The 12,999-nt window shown below is 41.5% G+C and overlaps 1 protein-coding gene and 1 pseudogene across 4 annotated transcripts in view; one reads left to right on the forward strand and one right to left on the reverse strand.

Moving 5' to 3' along the window:
- raver2 (ribonucleoprotein, PTB-binding 2) overlaps positions 1 to 12,999 on the reverse strand; it is an 83,066-nt gene that overhangs the window by 14,467 nt on the left and 55,600 nt on the right. For all 4 annotated transcript variants that reach the window (XM_061824497.1, XM_061824496.1, XM_061824498.1 and 1 more), the window contains 2 exons: positions 7,368 to 7,559; positions 621 to 741 (listed from right to left, as the gene is read on the reverse strand). In XM_061824497.1, coding sequence (XP_061680481.1) covers positions 621 to 741; positions 7,368 to 7,559 — 313 coding nt within the window. The remainder of the gene's footprint in view (positions 1 to 620; positions 742 to 7,367; positions 7,560 to 12,999) is intronic.
- LOC133504198 (5S ribosomal RNA) lies at positions 2,234 to 2,352 on the forward strand (annotated as a pseudogene).

Here is a 12,999-nt window from a genome sequence, read left to right on the forward strand (position 1 = left end):
CTCGGAACCATTCTTAAAATGTTGCACAACAAAATTCACCGGTAAAACATGCAGCTGCGGGAAAAACTAAACTAACTGGGGAACAATAGAGTCACGGTGAGCTACCCCAGCTGACTTTGGGCAAGAGGAAAGCCAGCCAATCACAGGGCACATAAACTCAAACACATTCACACCTACGGACAATTTAAGTCTTCAAAATGGCCCTTGCATGCATGAATTTGGACTGTGCATGTTACAGACACCCTCCCCTCTGAACCCTAAATTTGAACGGAATCCTTTTTAGATCCATCCATTTTCCAAGCCGCTTATCCTCACAAGAGTCGGGGAAGTCCTGGTTCCTATCCCAGCCATTGCCAGACCCTGAAGTGTTTTTTTTTTAATTGTATGTCCAAAAAAGCACCAAAATCTAACAAATTAATTCCAGGAATCCCTACAAAATGGCACCGGATGAAGACATGGATTTGCAAATGGCAACTTTGGTCTGGTCCTGTCGGGTTAGAATGCATCGTGCAGTGTGGGGCAGTTTTTAGAATGTTTAGACAGGAAATTATCAGAATTATCAATTGGAAACAATGATTTTTTTTCTATTAGACCAACTTCGGGAGTCCACTCGATCTCACCTCCTCTTTTCCCATTGTGATAAGGTCTCATGAGGATCTGTAAGGCTGCAGGGTTGGTCATACTGGCCAGCAGCTGAGCTACGTTTGGTTCTGGCAGCAGCCCTTTCCTGTTACTTAGAATCTGCAGGAAGATATTAAAATAAACAAATTATACAAAGACGCATGAGATTAAGAGAAGTGTGTGCAAGTCAAATCAAACTATGCTGCTGGTTTGATCTCGTCATGAAGTTGCTTGTGGTGGGTGTTGTCACGATTGCTCTCATTTACATCATCAGGATGTTTTTGGCATGTAAGCGCAGTTAATTTGGGCCACATAAAGAAAGAAAAGGACAAACTGAATGGATAAAGACAAAGCTGCAGGCAAACAGGATAAACTAGGAGGTAAATGTATATATAAAAAAAAACAGTAGGCGTTGCAAAAAAAAAAAAAAAAACTCGGTAACGGATTTATAAATTGATTTTAATTATTGTCACTGTCCTAGATTGACTGTTTGTATTTAATAATTTTCTGTGACAAAAAAAAAAACTTGGTACTGCAGGAAAAACTGTAGTGCAATAGGACAGAAATACTGTACGCAGAGGCCAAGCAATGGAAATCTTGGAAAATAAATTGCTGAGTGAGGAGCCTCAGGTACTCCTACCCAAATATCTTATTATTCTGCTTACACACCTTTTGTCCACAAAAAAAAAATCCACATCTTCATAAACTCTCCATGGTGTGCTGCTTGGCCATCATCATTGCTTGTCCGCCTCTATTCAAACCCAGCCTCTCTTTCTAGGAGTCTGATTTTATATGATGTAGTATACCTGGATAAGGGGTTAGCAAGAATATTTTAGGAGGGGCAAAATCTTGAATTTGTCAACTTTTGTAGTGACCAATCATTTTTGGTTTTGTAATTTCCATAGTTGCTATTGTCTAGTTGCTAAGATTACACGAGATGCTAAATTTGACGGCGATAGGACAGCAACATTTATAATCCGCTGATTCCTTTAATTATTAATTATTCACGTGAGGTCTTTACATAACGTCAATGCAAACAAGCAATAGGAACAAATTTGCGGCGGACAACACAAAAGGCATTTGAACCACTGCAAGTCTGGCAAATCAGAATTTTTTTTCTTGGCCAATTCACTCGATTTGGAGAATTTCTACTCGAGCCAACAATTTATATAATATCAAGAGTTGAGGAAACCTACTGTCCATCGGCATCAAGGATTTGCGGAAACAATGGAAAATTAAATTAGCATTGCCACTTGTGGACACCCAGAATGTTTTGATAACTCTTGCTAGCAATACCTGGAATTAACAAAAAAAGGAGGAGGCCTAGAGAATGGTGATTGAGGAACTTGCTGTATATGGTAAGTACAGTGAAGAAAACAAGTATTTGAACACCCTGCAATATTGCAAGTTCTCCCACTTAGAAATCATGGAGGGGTCTGAATTTTTCATCGTAGGTGCATGTCCAATGTGAGAGAGATAATCTAAAAAGAAAAATCCAGAAATCACAAGGTATTATTTTTTTAATGATTTGTGTGATACAGATACAAATAAGTATTTGAAAACCTGAGAAAACCAATGTTAACATTTGCCACAGTAGCCTTTGTTTGCAATGGCTTACGGCCACGCTACCCTGAGAACGCCAGATCTCTTCAGATCTCAGAAGCTAAGTGGGTTTGGCCCTGGTTAGGACTTGGATGGGAATCCGCCTGGGCATACCAGGTGCTGTAAGCTTCTCTCCCTGGCTAAAATGCAGAGGGGTTGCGTCAGGAAGGGCATCTGGCCTAAAACTGTGCCAAACAAATATGCGTTCATCTGAGATGACACGCTGTGGCGTCCCCTAACGGGACATCCTGGAAGGAAAAGAAGAAGTAGAGTCTTTGTTTGCAATTACAGATATTCAAGGTTTCCTGTAATTGTTCACCAGGTTTGCACACACTGCAGGAGGGATTTTGGCCCACTCTTCCACTCAGATGTTCTTGAGATCAGGCAGGTTTCTGGGCTGTCGCTGAGAAACACAGAGTTTCAGCTCGCTCCAAAGATTTTTTTATTGGGTTTAGGTCTGGAATCTGGCTAGGCCACGCCAGAACCCTGATATGCTTCTTACGGAACCACTCCTTGGTTTTCCTGGCTGTGTGCTTCGGGTCATTGTCATGTTGAAAGACCCGGCCATGACCCATCTTCAATGCTCTGACTGACGGAAAGAGTTTGTTCCCCAAAATCTCACAATACATGGTTGCAGTCATCTTCTCCTTAATACAGTGCAGTCATCCTGTCTCATGTGCAGAAAAACACCCCCAAACCATGATGCTACCATCCCAATGCTTCACAGTAGGGGTGGTGTTCTTGGGATGGAACTCATCATTCGTCTTCTTCCAAACACGGTGAGTGGAATTATGACCAAAATGTTCAATTTTGGTCTCTTCTGAGCACAAAACTTCCTCCCATGACACCTCTGTATCATCCAAATGGCCATTGGCAAACTTAAGAAGGGCGTTAACATGTGCTGGTTTAAGCAGGGCAACCTTCCGTGCCATGCATGATTTCAAACCATGACGTCTTAGTGTATTACCAACAGTCACCTTGGAAACGGTGGTCCCAGCTCTTTTTAGATCATTGACCAAGTCCTGTCGTGTAGTCCTGGGCTGATTCCTCACCTTTCTAAGGATCATAGCGACTAGGTGATATCTTGCATGGGGCTCCACTCCAATTGAGATTGACCGTCATGTTGAGTTTCTTACATTTTCTAATGATTACTCCAACAGTGGACCTTTTTTCACCAAGCTACTTGGCAATTTCTCCGTATCCCTTTCCAGCCTTGTGGTTTCTGGTGTCTTTGGACAGCTCTTTGGTCTTGGCCATGTTACAAGTTTGAGTCTTACTGATTGTATGGGGTGGGCAGGTGTCTTTATGCAGCTACCGACCTCACACAAGTGCATCTGATTCAGGATAATACATGGAGTGGAGGTGGACTTTTAATGTGCTGGTTTAAGCAGGGGAACCTTTCGTGCCTTGCATGATTTCAACCCTGACGCCTTAGTGTACTACCAACAGTCACCTTGGAAACGGTGGTCTCAGCTTTTTCAGGTCATTGACCAAGTCCTGTCGTGTAGTTCTGGGCTGATTCCTCAACTTTCTAAGGATCATTGAGACCCCACGAGGTGATATCTAGCATGGGGCTCCACTCCGATTGTGATTGACCGTCATGTTTAGCTTCTTCCATTTTCTAATGATTGCTCCAAGAAAGGATCTTTTTTCACCAAGCTGCTTGGCAATTTCCCCGTAACCCTTTCAAGCTGTGCGGAGTTGTACAATTTTGTCTCTGGTGTCTTTGGCCATGTTACAAGTTTGAGTCTTACTGATTGTATGGAGTGGACAGTTGTCTTTATGCACCTACCGACCTCACACAGGTGCATCTGATTCAGGATAATACATGGAGTGGAGGTGGAGTTTTAAAGGCGGACCAACAGGTCTTTGAGGGTCAGAATTCTAGCTGATAGACAGGTGTTCAAATACTTACTTGCAGCTGTATCACACAAATCATACATTGTGATTTCTGGATTTTTCTTTTTAGATTATCTCTCTCACAGTGGACATGCACCAACAATGAAAATTTCAGACCCCTCCATGATTTCTAAGTGGGAGAACTTGCAATATAGCAGGGTGTTCAAATACTAGTTTTCTTCACTGTATATTTATGTACATTTTTCACCACTGTCAGTTGGACTTTCCTGTAAAGCTGTTACACGTGGAATAAATGAAGCAAATTCAATGTGTAAAGAACTCAAAACTCAAAATTGCAAAAGTAAGGCAAAGTTTGCTTTGGATCCAGTGTAAACGCAGTTTACAGCACACTTTAACATCCACTAATGGAAATCACTCAATTTGGGGAGGTGGGAGGAGTCTTGTCCAAATGAGCCGCACCTCACCCCTCTTGCTTTCATTTTCCATGATGACTGGAAGAGGAGCTAGGTCGCCGCGACGAAACAAGTGCCTTGTCACGACGGTCATTTTTACTCGTGGAGGGAGGACTTCATTAACAAGCAACCAAATTACCCCTGTTAATAAGTGAATTAGCGAGCAAAGGACAGATGGCTAAACATGAATGCACTCCGCCCCACTTCGATAACTTTACATTGCAGATGATCAGAGGCTGACACTTATGACGCCGTTGGGGAGCATTTATATGCACTAACCCTGCACGTTTGTCTTTGATCTAAGCAGGATTTTGTGTCATCACTTGACAACTTCTGATCACCAGGTCATGGGTGAAAAAAGTGAATCTCCATTGTGAGCAATCCCGTTTTGTCAAATAATAGGATGACTATTGGTTCACATCTTGTTCAACAATGACTTCAAACTACTCCTGATTGAAGGATTATGCAAAAATCGTTGGGAAAAGATGACTGGAAATCGGACAGCGAGACATTTAGGAACAAAGCAGAAGCCGCCAATGGAAATTTGAAAAAAAAAAAAGAGAAAGAAAAATTCCTTTTTAGCATATGCAGGAATTGAATTCATAGAGCTGCAATGAAATCTTCCTGAATTCAATTCGACATACTCTTCTTCTTCATTGAGTGTGCAACGTCAATGCTGGATGTTTGGATTGCTATTTAAAATAACATTAGTTGCAGAGTTCTATTTCTCTTTTGATTGCCTTTGGCCCAAGTCAACCTCATTCCCAAACTCTGTTAAATCAGCAAGAGCAAGCAACACTGACAGGGATGCAGTGGGTTTAACTCCAACCTGTCAGAGGGGGAAGAAGAGTCTGCAGCACACAATGTGTACTGCCTATTTGCATGCGTCCAACAGCATGCGTGCGTGTGTGTGTGTGTGCATGTGTGTGTGTGTGTGTGGTGTGTGTGTGTGTGTGGGCGTGTGGATGGAGTTTTTGCCAGTAGCCAAACAGATTGATGCATGCTGACATTTTTTTTTCTAAATGAAGGAATAGCAATGAGAGAATGTTTTTGTCCTTCTCCTCTTTTCCCTTGTAGGATGCTTTCTCCCATTCACACACACACACACACACACGCATACACACACACACTTTCACATGCCGGAGAGGTAAGAAAGCTGCGAAGAATGAAAGGCGAGAAGCACCACATAGGGAGGCGGCGGCAGCCATCTGGTCCCTGCATTCTCAATCACGTTGACCAAGGTGAGAAATCAGAGGAGAGCTCGAGCTCGGGCTGGATTCGTCTCTCTTTCTCAATGTTAGATGTTTGTTTTGCCTTTGTACATGTTCACTAAAATAAACCTGATGTGGCCTTGGGGTACTTCAGTGAAGCCAAGCCTCTCACAATCTGTGGTGCTCATGACTGCTGATTCCATAATCCCCCTTGTATGCTCTGACATTTCCGCAAACTGGAAGTAATACATATTGTATGTTTGGGCATCTTGAAAAAAATAAATGCTTCCATTATGTTCGCATCGACATGGTCATGAGGGGCCGATGTGAAGTTAAAAAAAAAACTGACGGGCACTAATGTTGTGTATTCAATTTATATGGAAAAGCTTTTTTTTTTTTTTTTTTTCCAAAATTGACAATGTCTAATTATGTTCAATGTCCCAGTGATCTTTTGTGGGCAGAGCCTTGGAAACAATGCAAACTTTAACCCTCTCTGGACCAAATAAAATTTTGCAGAGAGAAAAATCTGATACTTCAGAAAATGATACTCTGGACTTGAAATTTTCGATTATATTAAACCAGTTGCAAATGTGCAACCCCTGCCCGGCTTCCATATGCACATTGTATTACTTGAATCGTTCTCCAGACTTTTGTATTTGTATTTAGGAAATTAAAAAACATTGAAATCTAAAATGTGTTGCAGGGTTTCCCTCTCTACTTTTTAATACGCTGTCCCTGTCACTACGTGCTTTTTTACTAACATGGATCATTACCCACGTTTTCAACCCTTTCTACTGTTGTATACGTGATCAAGTCTGTTGATTTAGGTTTAAAGTGTGTTGTCTCGGATTGGCACAGACTGTGACAGGAGGTTTATTTAGAATGGCTGGAGACAACTGTGGAGGCTAATCAAATGACAGAGCTCTAATTATCATGTCAAGACTTCACCGTCACATTCTTGTGTTTGAGGGGATACCACAGCTAAAATGACTTTCTCAGCCGTGAAGGTTTCTTGCATCTGTATCGTGTCAAGACTCAGTAGACCTGAACACTGACTGTGTGCTCACCAAATGGCAATGGAGACACATTTAAAAGTAGCTGTGACAGTGTCGGCACGTGCTGAGTCCACAAAAAGATTTGAATAGATTTTGAACTTTGAAGTTCTGAATTTGTTGCTCTATATTTATAGAGATCTGCTCTAATGAGGAGTTGTTTTCTCTTCCTATTTTATTCTCTATCCCAATGGTGAGTACAGATGCTGAAGAATGTAAAAAACACGATAAATATTCAAACTTGCTGCTAAAAAGCTGTATACAATAAAATTCATATAAAAACTGAATTTGCAATGTCAAGGCAAAGGCATTTCTTGTCAAACATAGTTCCATTACCACCATCCAGGTCTGTAACCCAATTCAAAAATAATATAATTTTAAAAAAAATCGTTTTGGAGGAACAAAGGGAATTAGGTGGGTGAGTCACTCACTCACTCACTCACTCACTGATGACCCTTGATGTTTCTTTTATGGTCTTCATGATTTGTCAGCACATTTGTCACTTCGGGGCTTTACTTTGAAAATGGAAAACTCCTGTTAATTAGTTTCTGAGTGCTCGTCTTACTCACCATACCCTGGGCGGCGATGAGTGCAGCCAGGGTGCTTCTTCCTGCGGTGCCAGGGGTACAGAGTGACAGACGAACCTCCTGTCCTCCCACCAGTTTTCTGTCCATCTCAATCAGCACAGACTCTGCCTGCTCAGCACACTCATACTCCACCACGCCGAACCCTCGTACCGGACTTCCCTCATCCTGAGCAAGCTGGGAACATAACGTAAATAATTTTACTATACCAATACCATGAATGAGATTTTGCAGCTTTGATTTTGAGGACCAATTCAGCAAGCTGCTTCGGTGGACAGACATCATTTGCGTTAAAGTAAATTTTGATGTGGTGAGTGATCTTTTAAATGAGAAAAATATAAACACAGTTTCTGCAATTGGCTTAGTGTGTACCCTGCTGCTCACCCGAAGCTGGGATGGGCAAGAGCACATCCACAACCCTATTGAGAATATGTGGAATTGAAGATGGATGGATTAATGGATGGATGGATGGATGGATAAAACAATTTTCTGATAGCATTCCTGGAGAATAGCTTATCCCACACTGTAGAATAATTTAAGACACATATCATCATGTGCTTACCTCACCGTACAAAGGAGCAGGTGATGACACAAGATACTTGTTTAGGTGAATACTTCTTTTTGAACAGTTCCCCAGTTATCCAGTATATAGTATGACCGTTTGTCTTTATTTGGGATGGATTTTTAGTCTTTATCATAGTAGTGGTCAATGGATGGCATTCGCAAGCTCAGAGCTCAGTGCTGACCAATGACTTTGCTTTAGTTTCCAGGAAGTAGTATTTTCCATCTTGCACAAGGCAGCTAAATAATTCAGGGAAGCTAATGGCTACTAATAGAAAATAATTGTTGACGACAACTCAATGTTAAAATGTCACACAACCTTTTTTGTGGCCGATGGCTATATTCAACCGCTCATTGTCTCAGAATGCATCCATTCCATTCATTATATTATTAACAGTTGATTTTAGCGGATTCCAAGTAACATTTACACAAAATATTATATTTTTGTGTTGCAATGATCAGTTTGAATAAATATCCGAGTAGATATACTGAGCATGAAAGCTAATGACTGAGCACCAGTAGCACCAATCTATCAAGTAGACCAAAATTTTAACTTCCCGCTTTACATCTACTCATTTGGCTTTTGGTGCCTCCGGTCTGAACAGACGATGCATCAAGGAAATAACAGGAAACATGGATGTATGTGGCAAGAAGTGGGTCGATTGGCCATTATCATCAGCATGGAAATGATATCAATCACTCTTCCACTTCAGGGAGAGATGGATGGATGGATGTAGAAAGAATGGAAGTGAAGGCGGGGGATGACGAGAAGAAAAAAAGATGGGTTGAGGATTAAGTGGGAAAGTAAACCAAATAAAAATGTCCCCATCATTATTCTTAATAAAATACGTATTCCATCAACATTTATTCAATAAACGAGCAACAAGCAAATTGTATGTGGAAATCAACTTTGTGTCCACATGCAATACAAAAACTGAGTGAGCAATCTGCAATGTAATGGTTTAGAAGCTGTTCTACCATACCAGGCTGGAAAAAATAATTGGAAAAATTCAGTGCTGGTGCAAACATGAATATCTCGACGATGCCTAAATGCAGTGGCAGATCTGTGAAGTGACAAAGAGTGTTAGCTGCCACCTCAGTTACCACCTCGATTGTCGGCAATGAACCTGTCCATCCACCCAGCCATTAGTTATCCAAACTGCTTATCCTCACAAGGGTCACATGAGAGTTGGAGCCTATCCCAGCTTGCTTCAGGTGAAAGGCGGACTAGACCCTGAACTGGTCGCCAATCAGTAGCACGGCAGATACAACACCATCACTGAGGGGGAATCAATCCCACGCTGCCCCCACCCAAGTCAGCCGTATGTACCACTACAGCATCAGTGACTAACCTGTCAATAATAAATTACCAAATTAAAATCTGATAGATGTATGTGGTATTTTCTCATTAGTTTATATAAATGTTCTAATAAGAATTCCCTCCCCTTAAATTGAAAAAAGGACAGCGCTTAACGTGTTACATAACACACCAGACACCTTCCGCCAGCTGTTCCAACCTGCTTGGACCCGTTTCTTCACTTCCTTACCACATTCACCATTGCTCTGGATTGTTGACCCTAAATATTTGAAGTCCTCCACCCTCGCTATCTCTTCTCCCTGTAGCCTCACCCCCTTCCCCCTCCACCTTTCTCATTCACGCACATATATTCTGTTTTACTTTGGCTAATCTTTATTCCTCTCCTTTCCAGTGCATGTCTCCATATTTCTAATTGTTCCTCTGCATGCTCCCTGCTTTCACTGCATATCACAATATCATCTGCGAACATCATGGTCCAAGGGGATTCCAGTCTATCTTCATCTGTCAGCCTATCCATTACCACTGCAAACAGGAAGGGGCTCAGAGCTGATCCCTGATGCAGTCCCACCTCCACCTTAAATTCTTTTGTCACACCTAAAGCACACCTCACCATTGTTCTGCTGCCATCATACATGTCCTGTACTATTTTAACATACTTCTCTGCCACACCAGACTGACGCATGCAGTACCACAGTTCCTCTCTTAGTACTCTGTCATAGGCTTTCTCTCGATCCACAAAGACACAATGTAGCTCCTTCTGACCTTCTCTGTACTTTTCCACTGGCATCCTCAAGGCAAATAATGCATCTGTGGTACTCTTTCTAGGCATGAAACCAGACTGTTGCTCGCAGATACTTACTTCTGTCCTGAGTCTAGTACATTTTTCATTCTTTGTACTGCATTTCTGACTTCCCCTTCACTAATCATTGCCACTTCCTGGTCCTTCACACTTGCCTCTTCAACTCTTCCTTCTCTCTCATTTTCTTCATTCATCAACTTCTCAAAGTATTCTTTCCATCTATTTAGCACACTACTGGCACCAGTCAACACATTTCCATCTCTATCCTTAATCACGCTTACCTGCTGCACATCCTTCCAATCTCTATCCCTCTGTCTGGCCAACCTGTAGAGATCCTTTTCTCCTTCTTTCATGTCCAACCTGTTGTACATGTCTTCATATGCCTCTTGTTTAGCCTTTGCCACCTCTACCTTTTCCCTACGTCGCATCTCGATGTACTCCTTTCACCTCTCCTCAGTCCTCTCAGTGTCCCACTTATTTTTCTTTGCTAATCTCTTTCTCTTCAGTAATATTGTAACTTTTTTTTCTTTTACATTCTGCTCTCTCTTTTCCAAGATGACTGAAGCTAAATTGATGTCTGGAGGGCTTATTCCTGGATAGCTGATTTATCGCTCTCAGAGTCAAGACTGAAGGTTAAGTGCACTCTGATCAGAAAAAAAGAATCTGTCCAACAAATACGTAGAAAGGAGAAAAGGCTTGGATAGTCAGACATTGTTATAAAATAGGACAAATAAATATTGCGAAAAAATACACATGCCCTATATAACTCGTCCTGAAGGAGCAAGAAAAAACTGTATAACATAAAAGCAACTTTAAAAAAAAAAAGTGCCTACCCGCAAGAGCAGGGGTGCTCAATGTGTCGATCGACAGTTTTGGTTGATCACGTGACGGCGTATCCAAAAAAAAAAGAAAAAGACGTCAGCGTATCATCCATCTCATTGCTTGCTTCAGGTGTGGCAGATACGTTGTTCTCATGCACATCAAGGCGCATTCGGGCAAGCTGGCCTCCTATTTCTGGTCTCTCTTTTGCTTTCTCCACTGCAGTTGCACCGATGCACATGTGCACCCCCTCGGTAGATCACGAGGGACTGGCTGCTTGAAAAGTAGATCTTGGGATGAAAAAGTCCGGGCACCCATGCCCAAGCGAATCACAGTCTGGTGCTTGCACTGGCACAGTTGCTCTTAACGAAGCAACATATATTATACATACATCATCTTCTGCAGCTGTTATTACTCCATTGCACCTTGGCATATTGTTGATGGTGATGTTATGTAAGAATAACAGCTTCCAATCCAGTAGGTGTTTTTTTTCTCATTTGCCTTGAGTCTTAATTGTTTAATCATTTGGGCTAAAGTATTGTGGTTGTGTTACTACCCTTTTGAATACCTGACATGTTTTACTTGTGCTAGCGTGTTTGTGAGCATGCTTTCATAGGATTTGAAAACTAAGTAATGTGCAGTAATATACATAAATGCATCGTATGTTATAAAAAGAATCACAAAGCCATAGGTGAAAGCCTGCTGGCTATGTAACAGTAAAACAACATGAGCTCAACGCCTACAAGGTACCACGGGACTAGAATGGTGGGGGTGTATTGATTTGTACGTGGCAGAGGCCAGAGGGGTGGAGCTAAAACTGGAAAAGCATTAGATGACATGGAGTACCCAGTGATGTCGAACCAGGTACGTGGGAGTGAAGTGGATGAAACAGAGCAAGTGATGTGGAGTGGAGCTGAAGTGAACAAGTTAGAAAAGAAGAACGCGCATACAGTAGAAGTCAGGGTGGATATCACAGCGGCCACGCCTCACCATAGAAACCGTTGCTTAGTGATGCTGTGGTTGGGGCCAAGAAGGACACTGACCCCTTAAATGTCACATCAACAATTTGCAGCTGAACAAATTAAAGATTTAAGGGGATAGGGTTTCTATCCATCCGTCCATTTTTTGTTAATGTTATCCTCACGAGGGTTGCGGGAGTGCTGGAGCCTATCCCATCTATTTTCGGGCGAGAGGCGGTGCTGGTCGCCAGTCAATCGTAGGGCACATACAGTATATCGAAACAATGTTTTGCACTCACAATCACACCCACGCACAAATTAGGGTCTTTAATTGACCTATCCTGGATGTTTTGAGTATGTGGGAGGAAACCGAAGTACCCAAAGAAAACTCAGCCAGGTACAGTGACAACATGCAAACGGCGCACAGGCGGGGCCAGATTTGAAGTCAGGTCCTCAGAACTGTCAGGTAGATTGCACTAACCAGCTGACCACCATGCCGCGAATACATTACTATGAATAATAACATTAAAAGTCAAATAAGAACAATAGAGTAAGAATTAGGTTAAGGTATTAATTTAACCATTCATTCAGAGTTTATTACGGAGAAAATAAACAGCAGCATATTTGATAATTTTTTTTATTGTATCTCATTATGGTAGCCAACCATGAATTTATGTCTGGAGGGACAAAATGTATGAGATTAAAAAATTTAAATTGACTCATAAATTCACTTGGCAATTAATCCAAAGCAACTCCAATTGATCCCCAATCCATTTGGAAAAGTCATATATCACATATTGTACATAATATTATTTATCTGTTCCTATATTTGAATAGAATCACAGCTAAATTTACAGTTTTGTCACCAATAATTCTAACACTTCCCCTGATGGCAGCTCATCAGGCCCTTTTTGACTGGTAGAAAGCTGTAGTGTGTCAGCACTTCCAACCGTAGTAGAGGATAAATGAAAACGGTTGGGTTTCCCACATCACTTCCTGTGTCAGTGAACATTTGTATCCATATAAGTGAAGATAACTTTCTGATACTCTAGTTAGGTGGATAACATATTCAGTTTATTTGGCAAAAAAATACTTAGATCAAACCAAGGGATTTACTGTCATCTGTGTTTTAGTTTGGATTTAGATTCAGATACCTTAGAT

Source organism: Syngnathoides biaculeatus, chromosome 7, assembly GCF_019802595.1.
Source record: "Syngnathoides biaculeatus isolate LvHL_M chromosome 7, ASM1980259v1, whole genome shotgun sequence".
Classification (NCBI taxonomy): domain Eukaryota; kingdom Metazoa; phylum Chordata; class Actinopteri; order Syngnathiformes; family Syngnathidae; genus Syngnathoides; species Syngnathoides biaculeatus.